General features: G+C 46.1%; 2 protein-coding genes across 2 annotated transcripts in view; one reads left to right on the top strand and one right to left on the bottom strand.

The window, feature by feature from the left end:
• Positions 1-14628, top strand: part of LOC135389069 (insulin gene enhancer protein ISL-1-like) — an 82191-nt gene that overhangs the window by 61519 nt on the left and 6044 nt on the right. The window contains exon 5 of the mRNA XM_064619034.1: positions 9477-9683. Within this exon, the coding sequence (XP_064475104.1) occupies positions 9477-9683 (207 nt within the window). The remainder of the gene's footprint in view (positions 1-9476; positions 9684-14628) is intronic.
• LOC135389067 (S phase cyclin A-associated protein in the endoplasmic reticulum-like) overlaps positions 1-14628 on the bottom strand; it is a 158171-nt gene that overhangs the window by 6369 nt on the left and 137174 nt on the right. The window lies entirely within an intron of this gene.

Raw genomic sequence — 14628 nt, forward strand, 5'->3', positions numbered from 1 at the left:
TCACAGCTATGAAGTCAACATGCTCATAACCTGTGCAGATAGGTTTGCACCGATGTTGACGATGAACTTCTTTTTTTTACTTGAACCACGTAACAGGCGAATGTCTAAATATTTCGTGCATGGGCTCGTTCGGCTGCCGAGAGGGCGACCTCGCTCACTGCCATCAGTGCCACCTGTAGTGGCAAGGATAAGTTATTCCCAGCATTTATTTCAGTTATTTCATCAGGCGTTGTACATATTCATTGAGGTAGGTCGAACACAAGACAGAATTCAAGCGACGACGTGTGAAATCGCCAACGTCGTCACCTACGCTTGTATAGAATATGCTGGAAAACTTTTCCTCCTCCCGCCACCAGGGAAGAAAGCCGGCGCCAGTGTCGCAGTGCCAAACTCTAGTCGAACGACCATATTGACTAGATACCCGAACCTACGAGTATTTAGCCCTTAAATATGGGCACGAAAAATTACATTAAGTGCTGAGTGAGTGAAGTCGTGCGGTACCACATGGACAGTTTTAATGGCATTTGCCTTAATGCCGTTCTCTGTTTACTGAGTTCGCCACAACTCGCTCGTCAATGAAATGCATACTTTCGCTCCCATTGTTAGCGCAGAGTAACATTTTTTTATGTTCCGTGTTAGCGCCGCGAAGCAACTGTGGTTATGAGCGGCGTACAGATGTGGACAGATGGAGAGAGGACAGCAGGGAAGGAGTGGGGCACAGGGGGGTTATTATGCGTCCTGGGCCGACTTCAGGGGGAACTGTGCCGGCATTCGTCTGGAAACTCTTCGGAAAGCCCGGGGAAAACCTCAGAGAGCACTGTCGGTTGTAGGATTCGAACCCAGCACCTCCCAGTCTTCAGCACAACCTTGGTTACCTCTAGAGTCACTGAATAAGCTACGTTAGCAGCATTAGAATTTACGTAGAATTTACGTAGAACTTACGTTAGCAGCATTATAATTTTAGTAGAATTTACGTAGCTTATTTAGTGATTCTAGTTACCTCCAATGAGCGGGCCGCAGGTATAACAATTTTTGTTATGCGTGAAACCACATTCTACTGCACAACGCAATGTGATTTGATAAATTTGAGCTTTCTCAAATATCTTTTGGCGAAAGAACCTCAGCGGCGAAACATCCCACTACGTCGTCATCACTTATTTCGTCGTTGTTGACGAAAGAAATCCCAAAGCTGTTAGAAATTTTCATCGACAACAGCAAAATAAATTGGGGGCGCCGCCCTAATATTTCTTGTTTTGGATTCTACTCCATAAGAAGAGCCACTTGATATTATTATATTTCCGAATATATTACGCGCACTTTCAACAAATTTAACTATATAGGATTAAATTTTTAAGGTAGCGTAACTTATATATTAGTTAGTGACTGGGTCGCATCGACATCGTCATTAGAAAATGCCGCATAGCACCAGCTCGGGTACGCTTGGCAGCAACGTAGAGTTCGTTCGACCTGTATGACATTCACACCCCCTTATCCTTATCCGTAGCATGAATGAGAGAACCTTGTCGTATAGCCACAGAGATAAAGCCCCGTGCGTAAGAACTTGTGCCGTATCTGGGTCGTCAATGGAGATCGAAAGACGCGTTTCCTCCGTGCACTAATCGATGCTAGACACACTCTATATAATATGGATCCATTAACCCGAGTTACGCTCTCTAACCGATTCCAGGGAGGAAATAAACACTCCACACGGCTCTTTTTCCCTTCTACGTCCAGTAGCTCCACTGTAGACAGAGCGCAAACAAAAGATTTGACGCGCGAAAAAGACGTCATGGATGGCGTTCGAGAAAGAAGGCCATCGGCTATCCGTCCTTTAAGGTCTTTCTTACATATACTCTTTTTATTGATCTTGGCTCTTTAGTTGTTTTCAAGACGTTCCGCTCGGGTACACTCTTAACAAAACGGGTGTATTTTAACTCCTTTTGGGGAGTAACCAGACTTGTGCCCGTTACTCGAAAAAAGTAACTGATTACCGTTACCATTACTTGTACGGAAAAAGTAATTGATTACCGTTACCAATTACTCGACTCCAAATGTAATTGAGTAATGAGTAGAAAAGTAACGCGTTACTCCAGTCGTTACTCTGCATTCACGCAAATTGTACCCATCTTTGTGTGCCCCAGAAAAGAAAAAAAAAGAAAAAAAAAAGGCCCAAAAGCAGTACAGATGAGATTACAAAAAAAAAAAAAAGAAAAACGCCTAGGACAAGTAGATCTGTACGTCTACTGTATTCATTGCACGGGAAGACGTTGACCCGATTGTGGAAGAACATTGTGTGGAACTTCCCCATGACTCACTAAACTTCCAAAGCTTCAGGTACCACTAGAGTCACTAAATAAGCTCCACTAGAGTCACTTATTTAGTGACTCTAGGTATAACCACACAGGTGTAGAAAGAGATTAGGGAGAGAGCCCCTGAAATTCCAGAACTTTATTACAATGACTACCGCTTCCTATAATACAACGGCCCAACAAAGGCTGGCTGACAGCACGAGGGGATTGACCTGGGGCAGAACACCTGAAGGATAAGTTAATCTCTGCCGGAAAAGTAATCAATTACTGAGTAATCGATTACTCCGAAAAGTAATTGATTACTCGAAAAATTACTTTGACAGTAAAGTAACTGATTACTCAAAAAATTACTCAAAAATGTAATTGATTACAAGTAACGTAATTACTAGTAACGCGTTACGCACAAGTCTGGGAGTAACCCTTGCCACATATACAGGGTATTCAAAATTAAGCTTTCACGAGCGCTACGCAAACACAGCGATGACAGGAAACCGGATGATAACTTTACGCTACTTGTGTAAGAAACAGGTGCTGCTAATTATGTAGCACCTGTTTCTTACTCAAGGAACAGAAAAAGTAGCACCAGTTTTCTTTTGTTCGCCTATTTATAAAGTGCTAGTGAAAGCTTAATTTTGAACACCCTGTATAACTCCTTTTTGCATTTTGCTCTTTGTCACTCTGTGACATTCATTTAGACCCGTGCATTTACTCCTGAAAGGGTCAAATTTTTGTGGCAATGCTTTTAGTCCCCACAAGGACTAAAATTACTTACTTTTTTTTTTCTTCTTTTAAGGGACGCTGTGTAATCGACCAAATTACTCAATCACGTGTTAGCGTTGCAAATGTATCACCTCGTCTTCGGAGCATGTTCACCTCCAGGAATCTCGTATTGTTTGTCACGTGATTCTCAAGGAGCCGCTTCCGTTCGAGTATTTCTCCGCCCACACGCTCTTTCTGTATCGCGTAAGCTTATCGCACGCGTCCGGTTCAAAATACAATACCAGTGACAATAAAGAAAAGAAAAGACCAGTTTGGACAACATTAACCGCGTTTCAGTATCTTCGTTCAAATATCACTTTTTTTTTTCTTTTTTCGCTTTTGTTACACGCGCATGAAAGGCGGCGGTTGCTGCTGGCTGGACGCTTCCGGCTTGGGACGTGTTTTAGTGACACTCTGAAGAGGTATTTCATACCGAGGATCTTTCTTTTCAATAAATATTCCGTCTTAGCACCGCGAAGCAACTGTGGCTATGACTGCTATGTACGCGGACGTGGACAGATGTAGATAGCGAAACATGGGTGATAGCACGCGTCCTGGGCCGACTTCAAGGAGAGTTGTGCCCGTGTCTGTATGGAACATCTCAGACATCACATTAAGTTGTAGGATTTGAAGCCATCACCTCTCAGCCTTCAACGTTACCTGGGACCTACCATCAACGCCCGAGCTCTGTATCCGCTATACAGGGTGTTTGCTTTAACGTGTCCGGAAAATTTTCGGAAATTTCTTTAAAGCGAGCGGTAAAAGAGAAACGAGCGCTATTTTTTAGCTACTTGACTAAGAAACAGGTGCTACCAGTGAAGCAGTACCTGTTTCTTACTCAAGTAGCGGAGAAGTACCACTTGCTTTTCTTTTATCGCTCGCTTTAAATATAATTTCTGGACACGTTAGAGCAAACACCCTGTATATTATATTTGGAGGCCGCACTGGTTCCAGGGACGGCAAAAGTATGCACGAAAATTAGAATTCTGCCTAGAAAGATTTAAGAAGCGATGAAGAGCGTGGATTGACGTACGAAAAAAAGGATGACGTAATCAGCACCAAGTAATCTGGAGCTCTGGCATCACAATATGCGATACGCGGCTTTGACACCAAACTGCCGTGAAAGTCAAGTTCACGATGGCGGCCCTGACAACTCGTAAAACCCTTGGGCTACTCTAGTTTGAAACGAACATTAAACTGTCCTGTAATGAACCACAGCATATTGGTTTGTCTATTACTCGTACATCCGCAGAGACTTACAATGTACTGCTATCCAAACCCCAACAAATTCGACCCAGCCGCGATATTCATGGAGGGCCACAAACACGATTAAACGGGAAAACTCATCCCCGGCCTATGGAATCGCATCTGGCATCATCCCGTAATCCGCTCTAATGATGCGGCTCAACCAGACGGCCACTTAATCCCTCGAACAAGAAGATTGTCCGATAAACACAGCGTGCCTGGCGCATCGCTGCCTGCTAACCCTGTGTGGCCATTTTTTTTCTTTTATTTCTCTCGTCTCTTTGACAGTTTTCGGGGTGAGCCCGCCAAATTGGGGTGGATCGACGACAACTGTGGGGTGGTAGGGGACGAGAGACCCGTCTTCTTCGACAACGGCGCCACCTAGGGTGGGGTGTAACGTACGCCCCGAGATGGCCGCCGAAGATAGAGGGAGACCGTTATCTTGATCTGGCCACCTGGTTATGTCCCTCGAGGAGGACTGCGGTGGATATGCCGTTGTGCCTGGTCGTTGCGTTATACTCTCCAGGGAGATGTTTTGATTGTGCATTATTTCCTAACTCTGTGGCTTGTGTTTGCACAGTGGACACGTTTTCGAGTACACTGTGGCGTGGCCGACTGGATACAACGTCGACTCAGTAGTGTCGACTAGTAGTGTCGACGGCCATAATGTCGACGCGTTAAACGAGGTGGCCGGATCGAATAACCGCACCTGCTGACTACCATCCGACTACCATCCAGACGGATGTGTGCGCGGCTCCCTCTGAAGTCAGCCGAAGACGCGCGCTAACCCCTCCTGGTATGTTACCTCCATATGCCTGCGTATGTACACCGTTCACGGCTACAGTTGCTTCGTGGTGCCAACGTAGAATAACGAAAAAAAGGAAGAAATTTTCGAAGGAGAAAAGGGCGGGTATAGCAGTTGCAATAGCTGTTTCTTTGCGTTCTCATCACGTCAATGTCATCCACAAACAATCGAGCTTCTCGTTCTCGTATACCATTTTGGTGTCGGCTTCACTAAATACAATTAATACGTCGGGTTCTGCGCCCAGTTCACCCGACCTCGCTGTTTTCCAATCGCGAGTACTCAAGAACAAAAAGTCGAACTCTATCATAATAATAATAAGTACATGAAAAATACGTCAGTCCATTCAGCAAGCATCACCATGACGAACACAAATCAACGGACATAATAGGGAAACGTTCGTCTCACGTACAAGCCACGACAAATCCACGTGACCGCGTGGAGATAATACGTAAAAAACCGATTCAGAAATAGTCGGTGATACGTATAAAACGTTCCCACAATTACATCCGAGCCTGAGCATTGTACTCCGTATCTATAGGGCTCTTTTGCACTCAGTAAATCTCTTTGGGAGACCCCTCTGCGTTTCAGCCCTCGAAAGCGCACTCCGTGAGATCACTATCTCATGTATACAACCCTATACAGCACACACCGTGCATGCGCGCTGTAGCTGCTTTAAACAGCACCCCTGTCCCCAACTTAAACTTCATCGTCCCCACAATGGTGCTTGCCCGCGACACACTGCCGGCTTAGATTATTTAAAACGCGAAAAAGCACTCGAGGGCGGCCATTTTGCTTGGTACGCGTTGCACGCTGGGAAGCAGCGTTGCGTGCCAGATGGAGCAGGATGGGCACGTGCCGGCGGTCACGTGCCGGCGTCTTTTTTAAATCGAGCCAATCAGAGAAGGGTGGGCCGCCGGTCGTCTGCGACGGATGCCATTACGACGTAGGCCTAATGAGTGGCAATTGTGGGCGAGGTAGGCCCCCTTAGGACGCATTAAATATGGATTTTTCCGAAGGAGTATTAGGCGACAGAGAAAAGAGCAAAGCGTGGGAAAGGCGTTCGCGCGTGACCTGTTTACGGACGTCTCGTGTGAACAGCTATGAATGGCGCATTTTGTTTTTCGAACGCCTACTTCTAGCATGTGTTCGGTATATAGGAACTACCTATTGCACTTTTTTCATCCGACTGACTCGCGCTGCAGCGACATATATATTGATCCCATACAGACCTGTTTTTTCTTGCTGCTTCTTATTTCAGCTGGGAAAGTGTTATAAACAGCAGCGAAAAAAAAAAAAAAGCTGTCCTGCGCCTCAGGGTACACGGGCAGGTAAACCAAGTAAACAATACGGAAGGGTTTCAAATAATCATATGAGGTTGCCACCATTATGACGATGGTTTTGTGGCGAAGAAGGAAGAGATGCAATGGCACCACGCCGAAGGAATGGGGAATCTCAGTTAGGGGGTCTTCCGGTGTAACCCACCGCTCAGGCGGCTTTCTCAAGATGTAGTCTGTCTACCAGCTCGCCCGCATCTATGTCATATTATCGATAAAATATTGCATATCCGATATGTGGCAGAGCCCATGCATTAAGAGAACCGTGCTGCAATGTGATTTTAACAGTACAGCGTTCATATAATATCTACAGAATTTTCTATTACGTCGTTATATACGTAGTCCCGCACTATGCAACTGTATGTAGTATATAGTATGCAAATATGTAAACGAGGTATAGATATAGTGTGTGAATTGAATGCTTCCCATGAGCTGTCGAATGACCTTCACCTGGTGGGAAAGTGGCAGCAGCGGTTCGCACCAGCATGCTCCATGCCTGCCTGCCACCGCCGCCGCTCCGACGGATCGATATTATACGAACACACAGAGAGAGAGCTCACCTCGATCGATAGCCAGAAAGCCCCTCTTTTATGCTTTCGATCACGGCTGCAGTAGCCATTGCTATTACTCAACATACCGAAGAGACTGAGCTAACGTCGTACGCTGTCCGTCCAATGACGTACCGCTTTGGAGGTGGATCAGTAGAGGTTAGCATCGTCTCGCGAAAAATGGCTAGGTTATGGGGTACGTTTATGAGGTTTGAATATAATGGCGTTCTTGCCATGTTTCGTACAGACACACACACAGATAGATAAGAAAGCGCAGCGAAGGAATGTTCCGTTTTAGATAATAATAATAATTCGGGGCTTTACGTCGCGAGACGACTGAGATCATGAGCGACGCCACAGCGGTCGGTCTGTGGATTGCTTTTGCCCACCTGAGGGTTATTTGACGTGCGATGAAAGCTCACCACATGGCACCCCGTATTTAACGTCCCCCGCGGAAGACGGCGGGTCTTAAGGAACCTGTACCCCAAGGTAGAAATTTGGGGTAGTTGGTACATAGCCATGAGTAAAATCTTGCAGCCAAAGAGAGGACGAAGACACAACGGTAGAAACACACAACAGCGGAACTGCAGACTCTCAACTAAAGGATTTATTGACAATACGTCATTTAAAAGGCGCAAGAAAGTAGGACACAGATAGTGATAAAGGTGAGGATAAACATGTTCCAACAAAAGTCGAGATTGATTATCTTGCAGGAGACTAACTTTTGTTGGAACATGTTTATCCTCACCTTTATCACTATCTGTGTCCTACTTTCTTGCGCCTTTTAAATGACGTATTGTCAATAAATCCTTTAGTTGAGAGTCTGCAGTTCCGCTGTTGTGTGTTTCTACCGTTGTGTCTTCGTCCTCTCTTTGGCTGCAAGATTTTACTCATGACCTGTACCCCGCCTGGCGTCCTCGGCCGGGTGTTCCGTTTTAGAACACGATGTCACAAGAATTTCTTTCGCCAGGTTTGAAGTAGACTCCATAATGTAAAAGCCTGAGTGTAAAAGCAAGAAAGGAAAGCTGAACCTCAACTGACTGTCACCGCACGCATCTTGAAAAGTTATTTCAGAATCCGTGCCGTGACAGCCGTGAACCTGAACGCATACATGTCCAAGCACTCAAGTAGCGTAGTACGCTCACTCAGGTAGCGCGGACAGACCATCGAAGAGTGACGCTCATAAAACATGTATCAGCACACTCGCCAGTGAAGTGCCCCAAAGCTCTCCAGTTCCGCTGACAATCAGGCTAGCTTTTATCTCGACAGGGTTGGAGCCCCAACACTCGAACGACTTTATCGTAGCTTGTACCGGGGCCTTTAATGGAGCGGAAGTGAATTTTACGGACCAGGGGCATCTGGATGCGTCCCCCCCCCTCCCCCACACACACTATCGCCCTGTTTTTACAGCTTATCTCTCGGTGGTTGTACCTATGGAGGTTCGGGTTGTGCGGTCTCCTCTGCGCGTGTTCTTTGCTTGTTTAAACTTTTACTGTCTTTCACTCTCTCTTTTTTTTAATATTTTATTTGGGTTACCGTGGCTCTCAAAGGGTTCGCTAGGGGAACAGAATGGAAAATTCGTTGTGATCGGCTTGAAGTAGGATTCCCTTGTCAATGTTTCTCTTAGGGTGTGATAGAAAGAAACTAGCTCCGATAAGTTGAACAATTACGATGATCGCCAGCATGCGATCCGCGATGTTTAATTTCCTTAAACGGCAGGTGAACGTGTGGAACGTTTCGATAGGACATACTGCAATCACGCAAAAACGTTTCTTGTCGTGCCCTCCCTTAGGACCAACGTCTCCACTTCTACCTTTTTCGTCTAATATTGTCCTCCTTCTCGTGGTTGCGAAGTAAAATAATCTACACTTCGACGAGCGTGTACGAGCCACGTTGGCAAAGCTTTAGTAAAGAAGCTCGACATTTATTTATTTATTAATACCCTCAGGGCAAAGCACTACAGAGGGGAGTAGTTTTACAAATGATCCATAATGATTCTATGGAATGTTTCAGAGTTGGTACAAAATAGTGAAGATGGAAGGTGATTCCAGTCAATGCTTGTTCTCGGTACAAACGAGTTTGAAAAAGCGCTAGTCCTGCAGTGAGGTATCCCTACTTTGTGCTGATGGTCAATGCGGGATGAAAAGTAATGCGGAGCGGCGAGGAGGTCATCCTTTACAGTGGGGTTGTGGAAGTATGTGCCATGGAAGAGAGAAAGACGGCTAATTTTACGGCGTAAAGATAATGGCTGTAAAGATAATGAGACTTTCATAGCTGAAACACTGGCTGTGCGGTGGTAGTTGGAGAAGATGAAACGGGCCGCGCGGTTCTGCACTGCTTCCAGTTTATGAATTAATGATGATTGGACTGGGTCCCAGACGGCTGACGCGTATTCGAGTTTCGGTCGCACAAGCGTCTTATATAGTGTTAGCTTTAGGTTCACTTATTTACTTGAAACTATACTCATTTGCTGTAGGACGGCCGTCCGCTGAGCCTGGGCTCTCTGCGTGGAGTTCCCTTGGTAGCGACGAGCCCAGTGCGACACGAAGGCGGAGGCGGGGGAAGCCCGCAGCCGTTGGAGGTACAAGCCTACCAGCCGCCTTGGAAGGCCCTCGCGGAGTACGCCATGCACCCGGGGGACATTGACCCATCGGCTCCACACTTTCAGCACCTCATCAACCAGGTAAACATCACACGCTTTACAATTTCTTCGTGAAACCGAAAAAAAAAAATGAAAGTAAAGAAAATGTCAACTGCACCAAAAACAAACAATCAATCAACAACAACAGCGAAAGAAAAAGAAAGAGAAATGAAGAAAGAAACGACCGGAACGCTTTATAACACAGGGCAGTGTTTAGCTGTTCCTGTATAGCGTGCTTCACAGCAGTATGAGTGACTTTGTGGGGAAGCCCGCTTTTGTTGGCGGTTCAGCAACGTAGGGTAGTATTCTGGGGGAATTTAGTTCTTTTATATGGTTTTCGGTCGTACATAGCTTGGTTAGAACTAGGACGCCTACCACAGGTACATTATAAGTCATGTACATTAGAAGATTGCGGTGTAATAACGTGATGAGTGCTTCATTACTTATTGAATTACGGGAGTAACAAATAAATAGCAAGTAAGGACAGCTACTGCAATCGAATTATGGTACTTGGCCTTTACCGATACCTTATCAACTTCAAACGCGACCTGTACCGCGGGTACGACGCTAGCTTTTACGCGATAGATTGGACAGCCTTAGATTGGCCTTTGCTTTCAGCTCCGTGCAAAGTAAAAGCGCCAAACCTAGCGTGTAGAAGACTCTGATTAGGAGCTCCGTGCAGGCGATGGCTCATCGAGCCAATGACCCGTACGAAGAGCGTGTCATCGTCTTCCCTTCGGTCAGTCAACATCATCATCACCATCCGTCGGATCTCATTTCTCTTTCATCCATCTCGCAGTAACATCCCAACGAGGGGTCCGTCTACCGAACCCCTTTCGCCGCTCTTTCTAGGGAAGCCCGTGCGTGACCGCTTGCCAACACTGGGGATGAGCACGCCACGGGGCTGTGTATGTTTGGCCCGTCCTTTGTTCTACGCAGTGTAATATCTCCGCGTCCAGCCAAAGTGCATTAGGGATATTCTGTTGTGGGTGTCAGTCAAACTCGGGCTTTGTGTGCCGAAGCGGGCACGCGTGAAAGGTCACGTTGAAGTCCGTGTGGGTGTATACATTGTTCGCTTTGATTGATTGGTGAAAGATCGAGAGCGTAGTGTGCACACAGCTCGCGGATTATGACTACAGGGAGAAAACGAGGCATTTCTATGGGTTGTTCTTATTGAATATTTTAGCCTTATGTTGATATACGTGCTGGTAAAGGAAAATGTGTCCGTTTTGTTGCAACGCTTTCAGGAAATGGTTAATTCCTGTAGTACACTCTAAAAACTGAACTTCACCGCATAGCACGCTCTGCGCCAACCATTGCCACGAATGATAGGGTAATCACTTCTGATTCGAGGAGAGAGGGAGGCGTACGCCTTTTTGTGTCAATTATCATATACCCAAATTGACACAAAAAGGCGTACGCTCCCCTCTCTCTTCGAATCAGAAGCGATAACCCTATCATTCGTGGCAATGGTTGGCGCAGAGGGTGCTATGCGGTGAAGTTCAGTTTTTAGAGTGTACTCTCATAGTTTAACAAATTCCGCGTACATGTGGCTCTATGAGACATTAATCTGGCACGTAGTCAACGAGCGGGGCTAAACAACACAACAGATGAACCAGGCGGGGACTCGCAGCGAAACCCTTTCATCAGTCGCGGCGTGCTGCGCAAAAGTGACCCACAAAAGCGAACTCAAGAGACCGCGAAAAGTGGCTCGTCCGCATCAAAGAGGTCTGGCAACCCTAAACCGGAACCGGAAGAACTTCCGGCCCGGCTTGACCGGAAGCTTCGGTATGGCCGTGCCGTAGCGGCCTTCGCGCGTCCCATTTGGGGAAGTTGCACTGGAGTAAAAAGGGTTAGAAGAACGGGAGAGGGGAGAAGAAAGGGGAGGTTCCTTTTGTCCACTTCCGGTCGTACATCCTGTTCGCCGCTGCACGTCCGGGTACTATTCGAATGCGGGGGGTTTTTGAAGGACACGTCAGAGATGAGTGGATACGGGTTGGGTTTAAATGACAGCGGGGAATCGTCGTTCGCCATTCTCTATGTCCGTGATTACCGGTTCCTGCCCCTTTTTTTTTTTCTTCTTCTCGTTTCGTCCCCGTAATTCGATTTCTCGGGATAACGGGGAAGGACGATACACTGTGATTGTGAATGATGATGATGACTGGCTGCTCCGCTTGTGCGTCCGGTGGGAGGGCCCGTCTTCTTGTTGGCGATTATTGAAGGGACAACTATAGAGGGTACTCTTTTTCATGAGTGGAATACTCTAACAGCGTGGCGTTCCCTTAAACGCATTCCTTGTCTGTCAGGCAGCGACCAGTCAGACATTTCTTACGAGCAGGCATATACATGCCAAGATAAGTACAATGCTCGGTATGTGCGCGCTGCAAGCTTTACTTTGGGTCTTAACACCCAGCCTAAGATTAATTAACATTATGTTTACAACTATTTATTTATGAAAAAATGGCTAGGAAGCAAACGAGCTGGTGAAGATGATGCATGATGTAAAACCCCCGAGACTATAGGAAACACGAACACCCTTCGTGTTCCCTAGTCTCGGGGTTTTACATCATGCATTATTTATTTATGTTTACAACTATGTTTATGTTTATTCAAACTACACGCATATATTCTGGGAATGCACCGTTTCACAAACAACAATAACTGGCTTCGGCACAAGTAACGTGCACGTTTCAATGCTCTCCTTTCGAATTTCCGCAATGCACGCCATTCTAGAGATAAATCCAGTTATCTAATTGAATTATAACTCTCTAAAACGCATTTTAAGGAGAGAAGAAATCGAAAAGAAGAGGATAAAAGATGAATACCGTGTCCACATTCGTGGAAGTCTGCTCCCCTCCTGACCTACCTCCACGATGATACCGATCAAACAAGCACGACCATCAGAAACAGAGGAACGTATATAACAGGGGAACAGGAGAAACCATGATCCACCATCCCTATGTAAATGTAATTACGGCCTACCGATGATGAACGCTTAAATATTAGACCAAGCGTAGGTCCCCCCCTCCATATGTGCCTCCAGCGATAAACATAAGGTCGGTTGGCGGCATAGGACTCCACAGTAGGCCCATGATGATATTGGCCTCCACGGAGTACGCTCCGTGTGGAGATTGAATAATTAACGAAACCAGTGGACCGAGGTCCGAGCAAACATTCGCCGCGCGTGCGGGGAACGCTGCTCTACGTGGCCAATGGGAGAAGAAAAAAAATAAGTAAGGAAAAAAAAGTAGTATTCAGCTTTGCAAAGCGGCTGATGGGTGACGCAAGGGTATAGGACGCGTCTGTTTGCGAGACTGTGAGAACCCGTGCGTGGGAAGATTGCTTCGTTTGTCGTTAGATTAGAGAGCTGAAATCGTTAAGTCGATATAGCCGACGAAGTTTACAAAGACATACGCATGAAATGCCGTTTTTATTTTTCGGCTTGCAAGTGGCACCATTCGATCAATAAATGAATGCTAATTTTTGTATATTAGTACTGCTACCGCCACACTCTTAAAAATGAACTTCACCGCATAGCACGCTCCTAGCCATCCACAATCTCGAATGATATCGTTATCTGCCCTGATTTGTTGAAAACGGGAGGCGTACACCTTTTTTGTGACACTTATGCGGTTCATAATTGTCACAAAAAAAGGCGTACGACTCCCGTTTTCAACGAACCCGGGCAGATAACGACATCATTTAAGATTATGGTTGGCTAGCAGCGTGCTATGCGGTGAAGTTCATTTTTAAGAGTGCAGTACTAGTAAGGCCAGTTTGACACCATACACCCAGAGCCCTTCGTTGCGGTATTTAGCGGTGTCCCTTCTGCGAGACTGAATTGAATTTGCGGCGGAAACTTTTGCACACCAGAAGAAGAAGAAGAAGGAAGACCCCTGGAATGGTTTGAGTATCTCTACGCGATAAACCTTAACGAATCGATTAGAAAAGTATCGCGCAACCATTCGTAATTTAGTTGAATTCAGTTCGTTGAATATATAAGGTGCCAGCGATTTAATCTAAATACTCGAAACGCCGAATAATACCATAATTCGAGCCGATTAATAGATCTGGACAGCGTCAAAGCTGGCCATATAAGCTGGCCGGGCGCGAGTGCTACACACAAACTACTCGTCAAACGTCACGCCTTTGTAGATTCTAGGTACGCTTACTCACCTTTACACGCCCCTCTCCATATAAGCAAACTCAACGTGATGAGGAAGAAGCCGCGAAAAGAAAAAGTATGGAACAATCAGGCTCGCTTCCGCGCTCGAGGGACAGGCGACGCCATTCTATAGGCGGCGCTGCGCTTATGGTTAAGTTGAAAAGCTGCCGTCGACATAAACGGGGAATGTTACCCGCTGACGTGAACAAAAAAAGAAGGAGAAAAACAAAACGAACATTTTAAAAAGCCGCATGGCGCCCGAAAAGTGGACGCCAGTGGGCGGTGCGATAAAGAGAGGACGTCTAACAGGTACCGATAGCGAGGAGAGTAAAGCGGAAAGGCAATTTGGCTTCGGCAGGTAAAGTTTAGTTGCAGCGTGGGTAATTGATTACCCGTGCGATGGAAGATTATGTCACATTATTAAGAATTTGGGGTTATATACGTGACGAGATAAATATGATCACGAGCGACGGCCCGGGAAAAGACTGATTCATGGGGGTGGACATAACGTGGGACAAGGTACACTCTTAAAAATGAACTTCACCGCATAGCACGCTCATAGCCAACCATAATCTCGAATGATATCGTTATCTGCCCTGATTTGCTGAAAGCGGGAGGCGTACGCCATTTTTGTGACAATTATGAACAGCATAAGTGTCACAAAAAAGGCGTACGCCTTCCGTTTTGAACAAATCAGGGTAAATAGCGATATCATTCGAGATGATGGTTGGATAGGAGCGTGCTATGCGGTGAAGTTCATTTTTAAGAGTGTACTGCCAGTGACTACGTGGTTTAGATATAGGGTACATATAAGAGTACGTG

This window comes from Ornithodoros turicata, chromosome 3 (genome assembly GCF_037126465.1).
Source record: "Ornithodoros turicata isolate Travis chromosome 3, ASM3712646v1, whole genome shotgun sequence".
NCBI classification, from domain to species: Eukaryota; Metazoa; Arthropoda; class Arachnida; order Ixodida; family Argasidae; genus Ornithodoros; species Ornithodoros turicata.